The 18249-nt window shown below is 41.6% G+C and overlaps 1 protein-coding gene across 16 annotated transcripts in view; it reads right to left on the reverse strand.

Annotated features, from left to right (window-relative positions):
- Positions 1–18249, reverse strand: part of INPP4B (inositol polyphosphate-4-phosphatase type II B) — a 911138-nt gene that overhangs the window by 150291 nt on the left and 742598 nt on the right. For all 16 annotated transcript variants that reach the window (XM_073642182.1, XM_073642173.1, XM_073642215.1 and 13 more), the window contains one exon: positions 4058–4166. In XM_073642182.1, coding sequence (XP_073498283.1) covers positions 4058–4166 — 109 coding nt within the window. The remainder of the gene's footprint in view (positions 1–4057; positions 4167–18249) is intronic.

The following is an 18249-nucleotide window of genomic DNA, read 5'->3' on the forward strand; positions in this document are numbered from 1 at the left end:
GCCTCCACAGTCACCTGAACCCAATCGAGATGGTTTGGGGTGAGCTGGACCGCAGAGTGAAGGCAAAAGGGCCAACAAGTGCTAAGCATCTCTGGGAACTCCCTCAAGATTGTTGGAAGATCATTTCCGGTGCCTACGTCTTGAAGCTCATCAAGAGAATGCCAAGAGTGTGCAAAGCAGTCATCAAAGCAAAAGGTGGCTACTTTGAAGAACCTAGAATATAAGACATATTTTCAGTTGTTTTACACTTTTTTGTTAACTATATAATTCCACATGTGTTAATTCATAGTTTTGATGCCTTCAGTGTGAATGTACAATTTCCATAGTCATGAAAATACAGAAAAATCTTTAAATGAGAAGGTGTGTCCAAACTTTTGTTCTGTACTGTAGGTGTTTGATAAATTGCCGATTTTGCAAGTTTACCCACCGACAAAGAATGGAGAGGTCTGTAAAAAATTTTTTGCAGTTACACTTCAACTGTGAGAGACAGAATCTTAAAAAAAATCCAGAAAATCGCATTGTATGTTTTTTACATAATTAATTAGTATTTTATTGCATTAAATAAGTATTTGATATAATAGAAAACAGAACTTAATATTTGGTACAGAAACCTTTGTTTGCAATTATAGAGGTCAGACATTTCCTGTAGTTCTTGTCTAAGTTTGCATACAATGCAGCAGGGATTTTGGCCCACTCCTCCATACAGATCTTCCCCAGATCCTTCAGGTTTCAGGGCTGTCTCTGGGCAACACTGAGTTTCAGCTCCCTCCAAAGATTTTATATTGGGTTCAGGTTTGGAGACTGGCTAGGCCACTCCAGGACCTTGAAATGCTTCTTACGGAGCCACTACTTAGTTGCCCTGGCTGTGTTTTTTGGGTCATTGTCATGCTGGAAGACCCAGCCACAACCCATCTTCAATGCCCTTACTTGGGGAAGGAGGTTGTTGGACAAAATCTCGTGATACATGACCCCATCCATCCTCCCTTCAATACGGTGCAGTCGTCCTTTCCCCTTTGCAGAAAAGCACAGCCAAAGTATGATGTTTCCCCCACCATGCTTTACAGTTAGGACGGTGTTCTTGAGGTTATACTCATCCTTCTTCTTCCTCCAAACACGGTGAGTGGAGTTGATAACAAAACATTCTATTTTGGTCTCATATGACCACATGACCTTCTCCCATGCCTCCTCCTGATCATTCAGATGGTTACTGGTGAACTTCAAATGGGCCTGGACATGTGCTGGTGTAAGCAGGGGGAGCTTGTGTGCCCTGCAGGATTTTAATCCATGACGGCATAGTATGTTACTAATGGTAATGTTTGACACTGTGGTCCCAGCTCTCTTCAGGTCATTGACCAAGTCCTTCCATGTAGTTCTAGGCTGATTTCATACCTTTATCAGTATCATCCTTACCCCATGAGACAAGATCTTGCCATGGAGCCACAGACCAAGGAAGATTGACAGTTATCTTGTATTTCTTCCATTTTCTAATAATTGCACCAACAATTGTTGCCTTCTCGCCAAACTGCTTGCCTATTGTCCTATAACCGTTCCCAGCCTTGTACAGGTCTACAATTTTGTCCCTGGTGTCCTTAGACAGTTATTTGGTCTTGGCCATGGTGGAGAGTTGGAGTGTGATTGTTATGTTCTGCAACTAAGAACTAAGGAATAGTAGGGAAAAGCTGTCTCTGCACTGAGACTCAGCTTTACCCTACGCTGGGGTGGGTGCCCTATTCCTTGTGAATAGCCCACCGAAACTCCTGCACTGAACTCAAACGAAGACCTGTAGGAAAGGGAAAGGGGTCCTTAAAAGATCTAAGGACTGGGAGCAAAAGCAGGAGATCTCCTAACAGAAAAGTTAGTTGCAGAAACAAAAATTAAAGGAAACAAAACTGGTGGAACAAGAAGTCCCAGGATAACAATAATCCAAAGCAAGAAGAACTAAAACAGGCTACTTAGCCAGAGCATGAGCGTTACAACACTGATGTCCAGCAGGGAATGGGGGCCAGGTGCTGGGTAATAAAGAGTGCAGAGATCACGTGACCAAGAAACCCAGCACCAGAGGAAAAGACTAGAAGCCAGCAAACCACAACAAAATGGGCGATAGTAAAACAACATAGATTCAAACAGTGATTGATTGAGTGTGTGGACAGGTGTCTTTTATACAGGTAACTAATTCAAACAGGTACAATTAATACACATAATGAGTGCAGAGTAGGAGGACTTCTTAAAGAAAAACTAACAGGTCTGTGTGAGCCAGAATTCTTGCGGGTTGGTAGGTGATCAAATACTTATTTCATGCAATAAAATGCAATTTAATTATCTAAAAATCATATAATGTGATTTTCTATTTTTTATTTTTAAGATTCTGTCTCTCACAGTTGAGATGTACCTACGATAAAAATTACAGACCTCTCCATTCTTTGTAGGTGGGAAAACTTGCAAAATTAGCAGTGTATCAAATACTTATTTACCCCACTGTACTTGTTTGGGTGAGTCTCATCCTATTTTTTTCACACAAAGATTCAGTCAGTGAAAAAACTTGCTCGTCTGCTTTGTCATATTTTATATTATTTGTTTTTGCGCTTTCCGTTTTTACCACGATCAGCACTGGGACCGAAAATACGGTTGTGTGAACAAGCCCTAATAGGAAGAAAAGCGCAGTGTGCTGTGCTTTTTTTAAATAGATAAAATGACAGTCAACATAAGAGAAACCAAAATGACAGTGTTACAGTCCATGGAGTCGGCTGGGCTCCATTTGTGTCCTTAATGGATTCATTTACTGAGTGAGCACCATAGAAATTAACAACTGAGGACAGGAGTTTCCAAGACCTAGTACTGTATATTTTCTGTTCTTTTTTTTACACTTTTCTATTCACTCTATTCTCAAAATATCTACATATGCAAAGTACAATACTTTCTCAAGCAATGCCACCTCTGGAAACTTCACAGCTTAATTACAGATAAGTATAAATCATTAAAAAACTATACTGGAAACTATTAATTATCACCTATTCACAGGATAGGTAATAACATCTAAATTGGTTGGAGTCTGACTGCTGTGATGTCCACCAATTGCCAAAATGGGCACGTTTGTACCTAACTTGAATAGAGCGGCAGAACACCACAAGCTCGATCACCGCTTCATTCTAGCTTTATGGCCCAATGTCTTGTTATGGCAATTGTTCAGTATTTTAGTGCTCGGACCCCCGCTAATCTGAAAGTCATCACTTTTATATGTTGGATAAATATGCACAAAATTTTAGAACCGATTTTTAATAGGGAAATCGTAGCCTGGTGATTCTTGCTTGGAGTGACATGTCTGGCTTGATTTGTTCTAAAATTGATTTGTTTGTTCTTCTTGCCATCCATGATATTGATAACATCCTCTCCAGCACCACATTTCAAAGGCATTGATTCTTCTTCTGTCTTGTTTTTTTATCATCCAGGTTTCACATCCACATGTTATCACAGAAAAGGATCACCAACCTATGACTTGCCTACTTTCGACACATTATATGAAGACAGCAATCACTGGAGAAGGACATCATGGTCGGAAGAATAGAAGAAACAAGGTGAAAAGGAACACCAGCAAGCTAACAGTGGAGAAGACCCTGGTGGACCTATCTAGGCTTGTACAAGGTTGATCTTTTTACACATCATTCATCCATCAAATTGCCATGGCTTGAGATTGAGTCAAAGGCCATTAAATACATAAAATACATTTTAGATTAAAATACAAGATGGTGTTCAATGGAAAACATTTTCATCTGTTACATTATCTTGCTTTCATCAGGGTATTTCACTGGCAAATTTAATTATGCTAAATGACTATGCACTTAGTCAAGAATACCTTGCTGTCCTGTAAACTTTACTATTATAACTCCCTCTCTAAGAATGACCACAATGTAGGTAACATAGGAAGGAAATAAATTATATTGTGAAAGCTTTAAAATATTAAAAATTTCATGGAATAAAGTAATAAATTGGGAAAAAAAATGAAGCAAAACAAAAGCCTTTATAATTAATTCATCATTTTGTAGTTAATTACTGTACTTACTTTCGTTTTTCTGCCTCAAATCTAGTGAGGAGTCTCTTGAGGCCACCACTCTTAAATCCCTGAGAATGTGCTGCTGGGGCACCAATGGTAATAACATCATACAGGGCATCTGGAGAAATAAAGACACGATTACTCGAATTGAACCCAGTCATGAAGCAATATGATAAAGCTCCTGGTCATGAAAGGGGAACTTTGTGGAAATATTCAATTAACAAGTGATTAATTAAGAACAACAGCGGGTGTTGGAGAAAGCTAGTTAATCTTTCCAAGTAAGCACAACTAACTAGATTTTAATAGTCGCCATATCCCATGTTACAGCTTTGTTTTGCATCACGGTGTGAACCAATATGTTATAGTTTTCTCTGTAAGTATAGATAAATTTGAATTATGCATTAATTAAATGTAAATGAGACACAGCTAAGTATGCATATTTGTCATTATGTGTAACGCTGCCTTTTGTCTTTCATAATGCATGATGATATAGCATACAGCAGCATTGCAAAATAAACTATGTTCATACAAAGCAATAAAGGTTTCCCTTAAAGAAAATGAAAAATATTTCATATGAATCATTACAGATTTTTTTTCTCCATTTATTACTTTTTTTTTTACAGCCAAAAGCCGCACAACTGAACAATAAGATTTTTCTTTAATAATTCAGCTTAAATTATCATCACACTCTGCGGTCCTATAATAACACTCCTGAACACAATAAAGCAATGCAACATTTACATAAAAACCCGTGTTACTATCATTGTTCCTCAAGGATTGTAGAAAACCATTCATATGACTGACATAAAGCAACAATACATAGTGAGGGAGTATATAAATTCATTGACTGAGAAGAAATGCAGAAAAAAAACAAAGTTGCTATGGCTTGTAAGGGGTAACATTCCTTGACAATCCTAAAGAAAGTCCAAATAGTCTACAAATTATTTTAGAAACATTCCAAAATGTAAGCAAGCGATATAATGAGCATATATGGTGGCTAGGCATTCTGGTATCATAGTGTTTTATTTAAAGTGTCACATTGAGTTAAAAGTCAGTATCACGATCCCGCCACTCGCTGTGTCCTAAGGACGTTGTGAGCAAAAGCTCAGCCACCCTATGGATAGCAGGGGCATGTCGGGCTGTCAGTGCTGTGAGTGACAGCTCAGCTGCCCTATGGATAGCAGGGGCATGTTGGGCTGTCAGTGCTGTGAGTGACAGCTCAGCTGTCCTATGGATAGCAGGGGCATGTCAGGCTGTCAGTGTAGTGTTTGGGTTTCCTTCAGGTGTTTTCCTTTTCATATAATTGCCAGGCTATTTAACTGGCTGGCAATGTTAGGTCATTGCTAGTGTTGAGCGAGTATGTTCTGTTAACCCTTTCGCCGAGTATGCTCGGGCGAGCACCGAGTAGTTACAGCTGCTCGGTGTTATGTTTAAATCACTCCCATATGCATGATTTGCGACTGTGACATCTTTATTACATGTGAGGAATAATTGTTTCTTTTGCATTCCTCACATGTAATAAAGCAGTCAAACAGTTGCAAATCATGCACACGGGAGTGATTTAAACATAACACCGAGCAGCTGTAACCACTCGGTGCTCGCCCGAGCATACTCGGCGAAATGGTTAACAGAACATACTCGCTCAACACTAGTCATTGCCAATTTTGCTTTGCTCAAGAAGTGTGTGTTTTCTCTGTGCTCGTAGTCTGGTATTCTGTTCTTTGCTGCTTGACCTTGGATTTGTCTTGACCATCCATTTGCCTAGCCCTTTTGACATGATCCACTACCTTCTTGGAATTCTGACATCGGACTGTTTCCATACTTTGCCTTTGTCTCTGCCCTCTGTCTATGACGTACCCTCTTAGGTTTTGACCTCAGACCTCTTAACTACCCAAGCCTCACAGCTTATCCGTGAATAGTGACTAGCATCACAGTCTGGTCTCAGATCGTTGTAACGAGTCTATATCATAGCTGCAATATCGTAACCAACTGCAGCTCCTCGTACTAAGTTAAGTAGAATGGTGGGAGAACAAGTCCTACTTTATTAATATGGAAGTTAGAAGACCACCCAATTATAGCCATATTGTTTTTGTGCCTCGAAGAACAGTGATAATAATATATTCTGCAATACATCTGCAATGCCTACACTCTTAATATTTAGGTAAACTTCTGAGTTCAGACATATCTGTGAATTGTACAGTAACAATTTATAGTATTATAAATATAATATATTTTTAAAAACCCTTTAAATTTACCGTAAACTTGCCACATTGAATGTGCAGTGTAATCTGTGGTCAGTATGTTAAAGAGGAGAAGGAGCTGAGCAGATCTACACTACCGTTCAAAAGTTTGGGGTCATTCAGAAATTTCATTACTTTTTAAAGAAAAGCACATTTTTATCAATGAAGCTAACATTAAAGGAATCAGAAATACACTCTACACATTGTTAATGTGGTAAACGACTATTCTAGCTGCAAATGTCTTGTTTTTATTGCAATATCTACATAGGTGTATAGTGGCCCATTTCCAACAACCACCACTCCAGTGTTTTAATGGTACATTGTGTTTGCTAACTGTGTAAGAAGGCTAATGGATATTTAGAAAACCCTAGAAAACCCTTGCACAAGTATGTTAGCCCAGCTGAAAATGGTTTGGCTGATTTGAGAAGCTATAAAATTGACCTTCCTTAGAACAAACAAATGTAATGCTCCAGATTCTCAGCTAGTTCAATGAAACTCTCAAAATGGCCAGAAAAAGAGAACTTTCATGTAAAACCCGACAGTCTATTCTTGTTCTTAGAAATGAAGGCTATTCGATGCGAGAAATTACCAAGAAATTGAAGATTTCCTACAACGGTGTATACTACTCTCTTCAGAGGAGAGCACAAACAGGCTCTAACCAGAGTAGAAAGAGAAGTGGGAGGCCCCGCTGCACAACTCAGCAACAAGACAAGTACATTAGAGTCTCTAGTTTGAGAAATCGACGCCTCACAGCTCCTCAACTGGCAGCTTCATTAAATAGTACACGCAAAACGCCAGTGTCAACGTCTACAGTGAAGAGGCGACTCCGGGATGCTGGCCTTCAGGGCAAAGTGGCAAAGAAAAAGCCATATCTGAGACTGGCTAATAAAAGAAAAAGATTAATATGGGCAAAAGAACACAGACATTGGACAGAGGAAGATTGGAAAAAAGTTTTATGGACAGACGAATCAAAGTTTGAGGTGTTTGGATCACACAGAAGAACATTTGTGAGATGCAGAACAACTGAAAAGATGCTGGAAGAGTGCCTGACGCCATCTCTCAAGCATGGTGGAGGTAATGTTTTGGTCTGAGGTTGCTTTAGTGCTGGTAAAGTGGGAGATTTGTACAAGGTAAATGGGATTTTGCATAAGGAAGGCTATCACTCCATTTTGCAGCACCATGCCATACCCTGTGGGCAGTGCTTGACTGGAGCCAATTTCATCCTACAACAGGACAATGACCCAAAGCACACCTCCAAATTATGCATGAACTAGTTAGGGAAGAAGCAGCAGCTGGTATTCTATCTGTAATGGAGTGGCCAGCGCAGTCACCAGATCTCAACCCCATTGAGCTGTTGTGGGAGCAGCTTGACCCTATGGTACGCATAAAGTGCCCATCAAGCCAATCCAAGTTGTGGGAGGGGCTTCAGGAAGCATGGGGTGAAATTTCTCAAGATTACCTCAGCAAATTAACAGCTAGAATGCCAAAGGTCTGCAATGCTGTAATTGCTGCAAAGGGAGCATTCTTTGACAAAAGCAAAGTTTGAAGGAGAAAATTATTCTTTCTAATAAAAATCATTATTTCTAACCTTGTCAATGTCTGGACTATATTTTCTAATCATTTTGCAACTCATTTGATAAATAAAAGTATGAGTTTTCATGGAAAACACTAAATTGTCTGGGTGACCCCAAACTTTTGAACGGTAGTGAATATTCATAAGAAAAGTTTTAGCAGAGCTTGTAATTTATTCACTGCAATCTGCGTTCATTCTGAGTTTAGGAGTCCAATGGGCGGTTCCTGCAAAGTACACTCAACACGCACGGTATGATGACCCTACTGTACCCCCCTCCCTCAATCCCCCTGATAAAGAATGGTGACCCCATCACAGTATGATTCTCCAACTGTAATCCTCACATAGGCCTCTATACAGTTTAATGGCCACAAAAAGTGCTCCATACAGTATAATGGGTCCCACATAGTCCTCCATACAGTATACTGGGGCTCCACATTGACTTCCATACAATATAATGTTCCCACACAGTGCTCCATACAGTATAATGGCCACAAAAAAAATGCTCCATACAGTATAATGGCCACAAAAAGTGCTCCATACGGTATAATGGCCCCAAAATGTGCTCCATACTGTTATGATCTGCAACATGTACTAAGGAAAGATAGGGGAAAGCTGTCCCTACAGTAAGACTAAGCTGAATCCCTATAATGTAGCGGGCTGCCTGTTCCTAGCGAACAGACCTGCCTTATTCCTCGGCTAGTCTGAACGAAGACCTATAGCATAAGGGGAGGGGTCCCTAAAAGAACTAAGGACTGGAACAAAAATGGGACACCTCCTAAACAGAGAAGTTGTTGCAGAACACAAAAAGACAAACAGACAACAAGGTACTAGAGGTCCCAGAAAGACCAAGCAAACTGACAGAGATAGGCTCCGAAGCACCTGGCTAGAAAGACAGTCAAACAACACTGAAGTCCAGTACAGCCAGAAGGGCGGAGCGGGAATATAAAGGCAGGTGGTCACATGACCGCAAAACAGAAGATGGAAAAGACAAACAGGAGGGTTCTAACAGTACCCCCTCTTTTATGATGATCCTCCGGATCCTCCAGGCCCAGGCCTATGCGGAAACCTCCTGTGGAAAGCTCTAACAAGCCTAGGAGCAGAGACATCATCCGTCCTTACCCAGGAGTTGTCTTCGGGACCGAAACCCTTCCAGGAGACAAGATACTGTAATCTCCCTCTATGCCATCTAGAATTCAAGATACGAGAAATTTCATATTCGCCGTCTTCCACCACAGGAGGAACTGTGACAGTGGAATCCCTATCTGATACATCAGCCTTTTTCAACAAGGAAACATGAAACACAGCATTAATCTTCCAGGAAGTAGGGACATCCAACCTAACCGCAGACGGGTTAACAACCTGAAGCACTTCAAATGGACCCACAAACTTAATACCCAGTGTTTAGAGGGAATCCTCAACCGCAGGTTCTTTGAGGACAACCAAACCATGTCACCCACAGTAAACAAAACCTCCTTACGTTTCCTGTCAAAATACTTCTTGGACTTCTTGTTAGCCTCTTGAAGGTTGCAATGTACATTAGTCCAAACTCTCTCCAAATCACCGGAAAAATTCTCCTCCTCCGGCACCGCCGACCCCAATTTGGAGAACGAACCAAAAGACGGATGTCTCCCAGCACAACAAAAAAAAGGAGAACACCCAGCAGAGGAGGATGTATGATTGTTAAGAGCAAATTCTGGGAGAGGCAGAAACTCAGACCACACCTCTTGATTGTCCGCCACAAAACAACGCAGAAACTGTTCAACATCCTGGTTCTTTCTTTCAGTCTGTCCATTAGACTCAGGATGATACCCAGACGAAAATGACAAATGGACTCCCAACCTGTCACAAAAAGCACGCCAAAAGCGAGCCACAAACTGAGGTCCTCTATCAGAAACAATATCCGTGGGAACGCCATGAAGCTTGACAATCTCCTTAACAAATGCCTTAGCGAGTGTCTTGGCGCAGGGCAACTTAATGAATGGAACCAAATGACACATCTTACTAAAACGGTCCACGACCACCCAGATGACAGCAAAACCCTCGGACACAGGAAGATCAGTAATGAAATCCATTGTGAGATGCGTCCAAGGCGCACTAGGAACCACGAGAGGGCAAAACAACCCCGCAGCAGGAGTATGTGAAGCCTTTGACCTAGCACACACCGTACATTGACGCACCCACTTGATGACTTCCTTCTGCCATCCAGGCCACCAAAAACTGCGACTGATAAGTCTCTTAGTCTCCGAAATTCCTGGATGACCTGCCAACCGAGACTCATGACACTCCACAAACAAATCTCTCCTAAAGGTTCTAGGCACGAACAACCTCCCATTGGGGAGTGTTAGATGGAGCATCATCTTGAGATTTCAGAATCCCATTCTCCAAAACGGAGTCCAATGCCGCCACCACAACTCCTTTCTGTAAAATGCTCTCCTCCTCCTCGGCACCGACCGTAGGAGACCAGCTGTGAGATAAAGCATTGCTTTAACATTCTTAGTACCAGGGATATAGGTAACAGAAAAATGAAACTGAGAAAAAAAAAGTGCCCACCTAGCTTGACTGGCATTCAAGCGCTTGGCAGCATCCAGATAGATCAAATTCTTATGATCTGTGAACACCTGAATAGGAAATCTAGCGCCTTCCAAAAAATGACGCCAATATTCAAATGCGAGTTTAATAGCCAGCAACTCCCAATTTCCAACATCACAATTCAGTTCGGTTTCCAAAATTTTTTTCGAAAAGAAGGCACAAGGATGTACTCCATCCCTTTTCTCTTGAGAAAAAACTGCTCTGACCCCCACCGATGAAGCATCGACCTCGGCCAAAAAAGGCTTGGTCTCATCAGGCTGCATAAGGATAGGGGCAGAACTGAACCTCTCTTTGAGATACTTAAAACGCTTCAATGGCCTCAGTAGTCCACCGGACCGTATTCGTTCCGTTCCTGGTGAGATCGGTTAGAGGCATAACAATTTCAGAAAAATTCTTAATGAATTTCCTGTAATAATTGGCAAAATCCAAAAATCCCTGTATAGATTTCAAACCAATAGGCCTAGGCCATTCCTGCACAGCCTGAACCTTCACCGGGTCCATCTCGAAGCCCTCGCTGGAGACAATGTAGCCCAAAAAACTAATTTTCTGCACAGCGAACTCACATTTCTCCAGCTTAGCAAAGAGTGAATTATCACTCAATAACTGCAACACCTCACGTACACTCTGCCAATGGGACTCCAGATCTGGTGAATAAATCAGAATGTCATCCAAATACACAACCACATTCTTACCAATCAAAGGTCTCAGGATGTCATTAATAAGGTTCTGAAAAAACGCGGGTGCATTGGTAAGACCAAAAGGCATTACCAGATTCTCAAAATGACCTACCGGAGTGTTAAAAGCAGTTTTCCATTCGTCACCCTCTTTCACTCGTAACAAATTGTATGCCCCCCCGGAGATCAGTTTTAGAGAACCACTTGGCCCCCACCAACTGGTTAAACAAGTCAGGAATTAACGGCAATGGGTAGGAATTGCGTACGGTAATCTTATTAATTTCATGGACGTAAACCCCCGTCCTTTTTATTAACAAAGAAAAATCCAACTGCCACAAGCGACTTAGAAGGTCTAATGTGACCAGCAGCCAGGCTAGTCTGTATGTACTCCTCCAAGGCCTTTTTTTCAGGGATAGTCAGATTAAACAAGCTACTCTTGGGAAGAGTAGCTCCCGGAACAAACTCAATAGCGCAATCATAATCCCTATAAGGAGGTAAAACTTGCGACTCCTCCTCCGAAAAAACCCTCCAAAAATCTTGAATAGGTACCGGTAATTCCCCTTTTTCCACAGCCGCAATGCGACCATTGCAACATTTATCATAGCACTTCGGACTCCAAGACTTAATCACATTAGTAGACCAGTCCAGTAAAGGATTACCCGGAGAGGGTAAATTATCAAATACAGCCAAGTCCAAAATTTCTTTGTGAACTCCATTGATAGTGAGGGGAAATGCAGCAGTCTTGTGAGTAATACATTTCAAAGGAGTGTTATCAATTGCAATCACAGAAATAGGTGATGACAAAGGTTTGGATCTCAATTTAAGTTTTTCCAAAAACCCTTTATCAATCACATTAAGTGTTGAACCACAATCCACAAATACCTGAAATTCAATCAAATTTTCCTGCAAAGCAGTATTCCCTGAAAGAAATACTCCTGCAGAGTGTAAACAAGCTATACAGGCATGAATTCAGACAAACTGTGGGGTCAGTTTTATGAAAAGATGATACATTTTATTTAATACAGTATAAATATACAGCATAGAAATAGATTATATAAAAGGTTTGGGATGAAAAGAAAGAGAGGACTGAAATGGCATTATATACAAAATAATGAAATGTCCATCACAGTAAATGGTCTCCTGGTCGCGGTATATCGACGACATACTGTTTGTATGGCAGGGCTCCACGTCGCAGCTTGACATGTTCCTTAACCAACTCAATAGTAATGATATCAATATTAGGCTTACGTGGAAGTATAGTCAAGTTCAGATTGATTTGCTCGATTTACTTATCAAATCATCGGACGGTACCATAAGCACAGATATCTTTAGAAAAGAAACATCAACTAATGCACTTTTGCACTTTGAATCATCACATCCACCCAATTTGAAAAAATCTATCCCAGTAGGCCAATATCTTAGAGCCCGTCGCATCTGCTCAGACGATTCACGTTTTTATGAGCAGGCAAAGGATCTATCATGTAGATTTCTACATAGGGGCTACAAATATCGGGACATTTGCAGAGGTTTTAATCGTGCAAAGAAAACTAACAGACAGGCCCTTCTAATGGGACAGGATAGAAAAAGACCACCCGTAATGCATGTTCCACCAAGATTTATCACTACCTTTAACACAAATTGGAAGGACATACAAAGGATTCTATCTAAACACTGGTCAGTACTACGGACAGACAGAAGTTTGCAATACGAACTCCCAAAATACCCATCTATTACCTGGCGAAAATCGTGGACATTGGGAGACATTCTTTGCAAAAGCCATTATGTACCACCCAAAAGTAAATTCCTATTTGATAGCCCCGGTCCCCCTTGGGGATGTTTTTCATGCGGAGGCTGCTCGGCATGTAAATACATCCTGAGGACTAAGTCCTTTTCCAATTCTAAAAACAACAAGGATTTTAAAATTGTCCATCATATTACATGCGAGACAGAAGCTGTGGTCTATTATATTAAATGCCCTTGTGGGCTTATATATATAGGCATGACCACCAGAGCATTAAAAATAAGAATACAGGAACATATTCGAGATATTAAAAATGCAATCAATTGTACTGAACCCCAGCTACTTAAAACAATCCCCAGACATTTCTTTGAACGCCACAACTGCAGCCCTAAGGGTTTTGCGGCATGTGGCATTGATCGCATATATATGGGGATTAGAGGCGGGAACATCAAACAAAAACTGTTACAAAAAGAAACAAAATGGATAGTCACATTGGATACGCTAGTCCCCAACGGCCTTAATGAAGCCATCAGTTTTAAGCCTTTTGTTTAAATTCCTTGACTGCTTCTTTTTTATTTTAATCGCAGGTGCTTGATGTGTGTTTTTATATAGATATGTGTTTGATTTTTGTTTGCTGATTTTTTTTAGTTTTGGAACTTTTCTTCGCCGCGATCCTCCATCCTGTAGCCATTTGAAGAATACAAGCCTAATTGCCTGCCCTTTCTCTTCTGATCAGGAATTCTCAAATGATTCGTTCTCATCTGATGAACACTTAAGAAGATCTACTATTGTTCTATTACCTGATGATTGAATTTTGATAATCCCTTCACCCGATATGCATTTCATGTTTTCAACCATTACCATTTTTGTCTATATGGTGGTTTTCCATGTATATTATAATAAGATCTTTTAAATATGACACTCATTACCGCCTGATATTTTATTTGAAAAGCGGCTGTTTTGACACTAGTATGTACACCTTTGGATATGTGCACGTAGTTCCTATGTGCATGCTAATATACGTGTATGATCAAGTAATTAATATACGCATCAATAATGACGACAGATTTGTAATGTGGCCATTCCCATCATGTGGTGCTGGTGTGTGCGTTTAGGATGTACGCACGGTCCATATATGCGTGTGGATCCACATGTAAGATTTAATGCATGCTATATTTATATGTAATTTCTGTGTGTATGTGGATGTATGTACATTATTAGATAATTATTATATTTACAAATAGCTATGATATTTCATTGATGTGATCATCCCCATACACATAGTGCTGGTATGTGCACCTCATATGCGTGCGTGGGTCCCTTTATATATATATATATATATATATATATATATATATATATATATATATATATATATATATATATATGGAATTACATGTATGTTGAAATAGCCATTTTATTTGGAAATGATGTCATATGATTGTAGATTATAATATAATCTTGCATTTTACATTTATTGTGGTTAATGGTGATACTCTTCATCTGGTTGGGATATTTTACTGTTGATGGTATTGTTATCTGTGATATAAGATCATTGCATAAGTTATTTATCTGTTATATCAGGGGAGAACACTATATGTAATATCTAGCCAATGTCACTCTTTCCTTCCACATAGTAACATAGGTGTGGAAGGATCGAGTCCGGATGGGTGAGAGCTTGATATGTTTTCCGTTATTAATATAGACATAGGTGCAGGTCTATATATATCTAAATATACTTACTTTCATTGTGCCCCTTTTTTTCATATGGCGCAGACGCGCCTCGTACATGCGCTGCTCGCGCCGTGTGGCGTCGCTGGCCGAACGGGTTGCCGGGGTGACGAGGGGGATGACGTCTGTCCTCCTCCCCGTCATTCTCTGCGGACGCCGGCAGGCCGCGCCACGGGGCGGGGCAACATGACGAGCTGCGCGCCGATTCGCTAGCGATTTATCCTATCTCCTTATATAGCACCTGCTTTTAATTTCTAAACCACGCCTCCTGACGAAGCCAGAAGGTGAAACGCACGTCGAGGCTAGCGCACGGACCCCCAGCATACTCTAATCTATCGTACATCATGACACAAGGTAATTCCTATACTATATACTGTCCCTAAGCCTATATTGGGACATTGAGAGATAGAATTAGGTTGCATATAATTTTTTGTGATGACCTATAAAACTAATCACCAACAACATTTCAGTATGCCCCATGGCTCTATATGATCATTAGGAAACCTTACCCATATGCATGGGATCCAGTGTGTCTCTGTAATTCTTTTACTGTGATGGACATTTGAGGCTAGCGCATGGATCCCTAACATTTTCTAATTTATTGTACATCATGACATAAGGTAATTCCTATACTATATATTGTCCTTAAGCCTATATTGGGACATAGAGAGATAGAATTGGGTTGCATATAATCCTTTGTGATGACTTATAAAATTAATTACTAGAAACCATATGCATGGGATCCAGTGTGTCTCTGTAACTCTTTTACTGTGATGGACATTTCATTATTTTGTATATAATGCCATTTCAGTCCTCTCTTTCTTTTCATCCCAAACCTTTTATATAATCTATTTCTATGCTGTATATTTATACTGTATTAAATAAAATTTATCATCTTTTCATAAAACTGACCCCACAGTTTGTCTGAATTCCTGTCTGTTCTTAATGGAATATAACAATGATAGATCACCAGTTTGGTGATATAGATTTGGGAATTCGCTGTTTTTTGGTTTATCACTATATTGGGGATTGATCTCACTTTTTTAGTGATATCTTTATAGGTTTATAAGCTATACAGGCATACCTGACCTTTTTTTTCCTTCTTTACTTAAACGAAGCTCACAATACTTAATCAAATGGTCAGCTTTACCACAATAAAGACACAATCCCTTAGCGAACCTCCAGTCTCTTTCCTGAGAGGAGAGCGACTTCGCCCCAACCTCCATCGGTTCTCCGCCGTCAGAGCAGATTTTCTGGGGACTAGGACCTGGCATTACAGGAGTCTTTACCTCATTCTGCCTAAATCTCAGCCTCCTATCCACACAAACAGCTAATTGCATGGCATCCTGCAGAGTCTCAGGTGTGGGAAATGTAATCAGCAAATCCTTAACCCTTTTACTCAGACCAGCAAGAAATAGACATTTCAGAGCAGGATCATTCCATTTGACTTCTGAAGCCCATCTTCTAAAGTGTGTGCAATAATTTTCAACATCACCTGACCCCTGATTCAAACGCCTGAGTTCTGCCTCAACAGATGAGATTCGATCAGGATCGTCATATAATAGACCCATAGCCGAAAAAAATTCCTCTACAGACTAACATCCCTTCCGGCATGCTGGCATGGCTTACCACCTCCCACCATGCAAGACCGCCATCTTACCTATCAGTCCAGGCTGCACACTTTGCTCCAGTACCTGCTGTGTGCATGTCTCTTGTCTGACTGCTTAGGGTGGCGGCGCGGTTACTGCCTGATTCTTATAGTTACTGTGTGCGCACTCCTAATGCGTCCCCAGCCTATTGCTGTGAGTCACTGGATACTTAAACCCCCTCCACCCAGTAGGAGGTGCCTGAGCAACACTTTCTTTCAGTGCGTTCTGTGCAACTGAGTTGCCAGGTCCTGTCCTGTATCTTGTCTGTTTCCGCCACCCTGGGGGCTGTATACCCAGGCCTGTTACCTGTATCTGTGACTTCTAGTCTCTTTCCGCCACCCTGGGGGCTGAGTTCCCAGGCTCGTTCCTGTATCTTGTTCCTGGTACAGTTCTTGTCTTGACAGTGTCCTAGCCCGTTACTTGTTTGTCTCTATGGTCGTATCTTGTCTTTTCCTGCAGGGTCTGAACCTGCTCCTAACTCCAACTTGTTGTCTCTGTACTTCTGTTTGTGAGTTTAGTGTCCACTCGCTACTTCATTGTAAGTACCTTGTGTGTATCGGCCCTGCTTGTCCACCGCACCTGCGGTTTTGCTTTGCTCTGCTTGTCTACCGCACCTGCGGATTTTGCTCTGCTCTGCTTGTCTACCGCACCTGCGGGTTTTGCTCTGCTCTGCTTGTCTACCGCATCTGAGGGTTTTGCTCTGCTCGTCTACCGCACCTGCGGGTTTTGCTGTGCTCTGCTTGTCCACCGCACCTGCAGTTTTGCTCTGCTTTGCTTGTCCACCGCATCTGCAGGTTTTGCTTTGCTCTGCTTGTCCTTTGCACCTGCGGGTTTTCCTCTGCTCGTCTACTGCACCTGCGGATTTTGCTCTGCTCTGCTTGTTTGCCGCACCTGCGGCTCTGTTCCTGTATCCCAGTCTGTACTGGTCCCTATCCTGCCTGCGTTCCTACCTGCCAGTACACACCAGTCTGCATACCAGCCGTGCCAGCCAGTGCCCACCTGTCTGCATACCAGCCATGCCTGCCAGTACCCACCTGTCTGTATGCCAGCCTAACCTGCCTGTTCCTGCATTCCCCGGTGTGGGTCAACAGCTGTGACCGGGGTCTGACCTGGAGTGGCACCTGGTCCCTCTGCTCGGTTCCTCCCTGGTTCACGGAGTCGACTGAGCCGCCGTGCGACCTTGGTCGGACCGAGTTGATACTTAGTCATGCCCCTCCAGGCACTCTTCTGTTCATGGTCCAGTGGGATCACTAACCACGCTCACACCAGTCAGTCCGGGCATGTGCGTAACACAGACCTTAAGCATGGATCATTAGGTTGGAGAGAAAAGGCCCACCCCTGTTGTTCTTTGCTCAAAAGTGACATAATAAAACCAATGCACTGTGATTCATTCCCAGAGGACCTTGGTCTCAAATGAAAATATAACAAACAAGCATTTTTAAAGGAAAAAAAATCTTGCGGTTTACCATAAAAACATCAGGCAGTCCTACCTTGGGTTCCACAAAACAGAACAGAACCAGAACAGCTACTCACGTGTTGCTGGAACTTGGCCACCTCCACAGACAATCCCTGCAAGCGTTGAGCCAAAACTTGGACGGAAGCCATACTGATCCCCGAATTTCTTTCCTTTAGTTTTTTTTTGGGGGCTTGACTTACTGTTATGATCTGCAACATGTACTAAGGAAAGATAGGGGAAAGCTGTCCCTACAGTAAGACTAAGCTGAATCCCTACTATGTAGCGGTCTTCCTGTTCCTAGCGAACAGACTCGCCTTAGTCCTCGGCTAGTCTGAACGAAGACCTAAAGCATAAGGGGAGGGGTCCCTAAAAGAACTAAGGACTGGAACAAAAATGGGACACCTCCTAAACAGAGAAGTTGTTGCAGAACACAAAAAGACAAACATACAAAAAGGTACTAGAGGTCCCAGAAAGACCAAGCAAACTGACAGAGATATGCACCGAAGCACCTGGCTAGAAAGACAGTCAAACAACACTGAAGTCCAGCA

Source organism: Phyllobates terribilis, unplaced genomic scaffold, assembly GCF_046119375.1.
Source record: "Phyllobates terribilis strain yellow unplaced genomic scaffold, ASM4611937v1 Scaffold_1__5_contigs__length_1240528914, whole genome shotgun sequence".
Lineage (NCBI taxonomy): Eukaryota > Metazoa > Chordata > Amphibia > Anura > Dendrobatidae > Phyllobates > Phyllobates terribilis.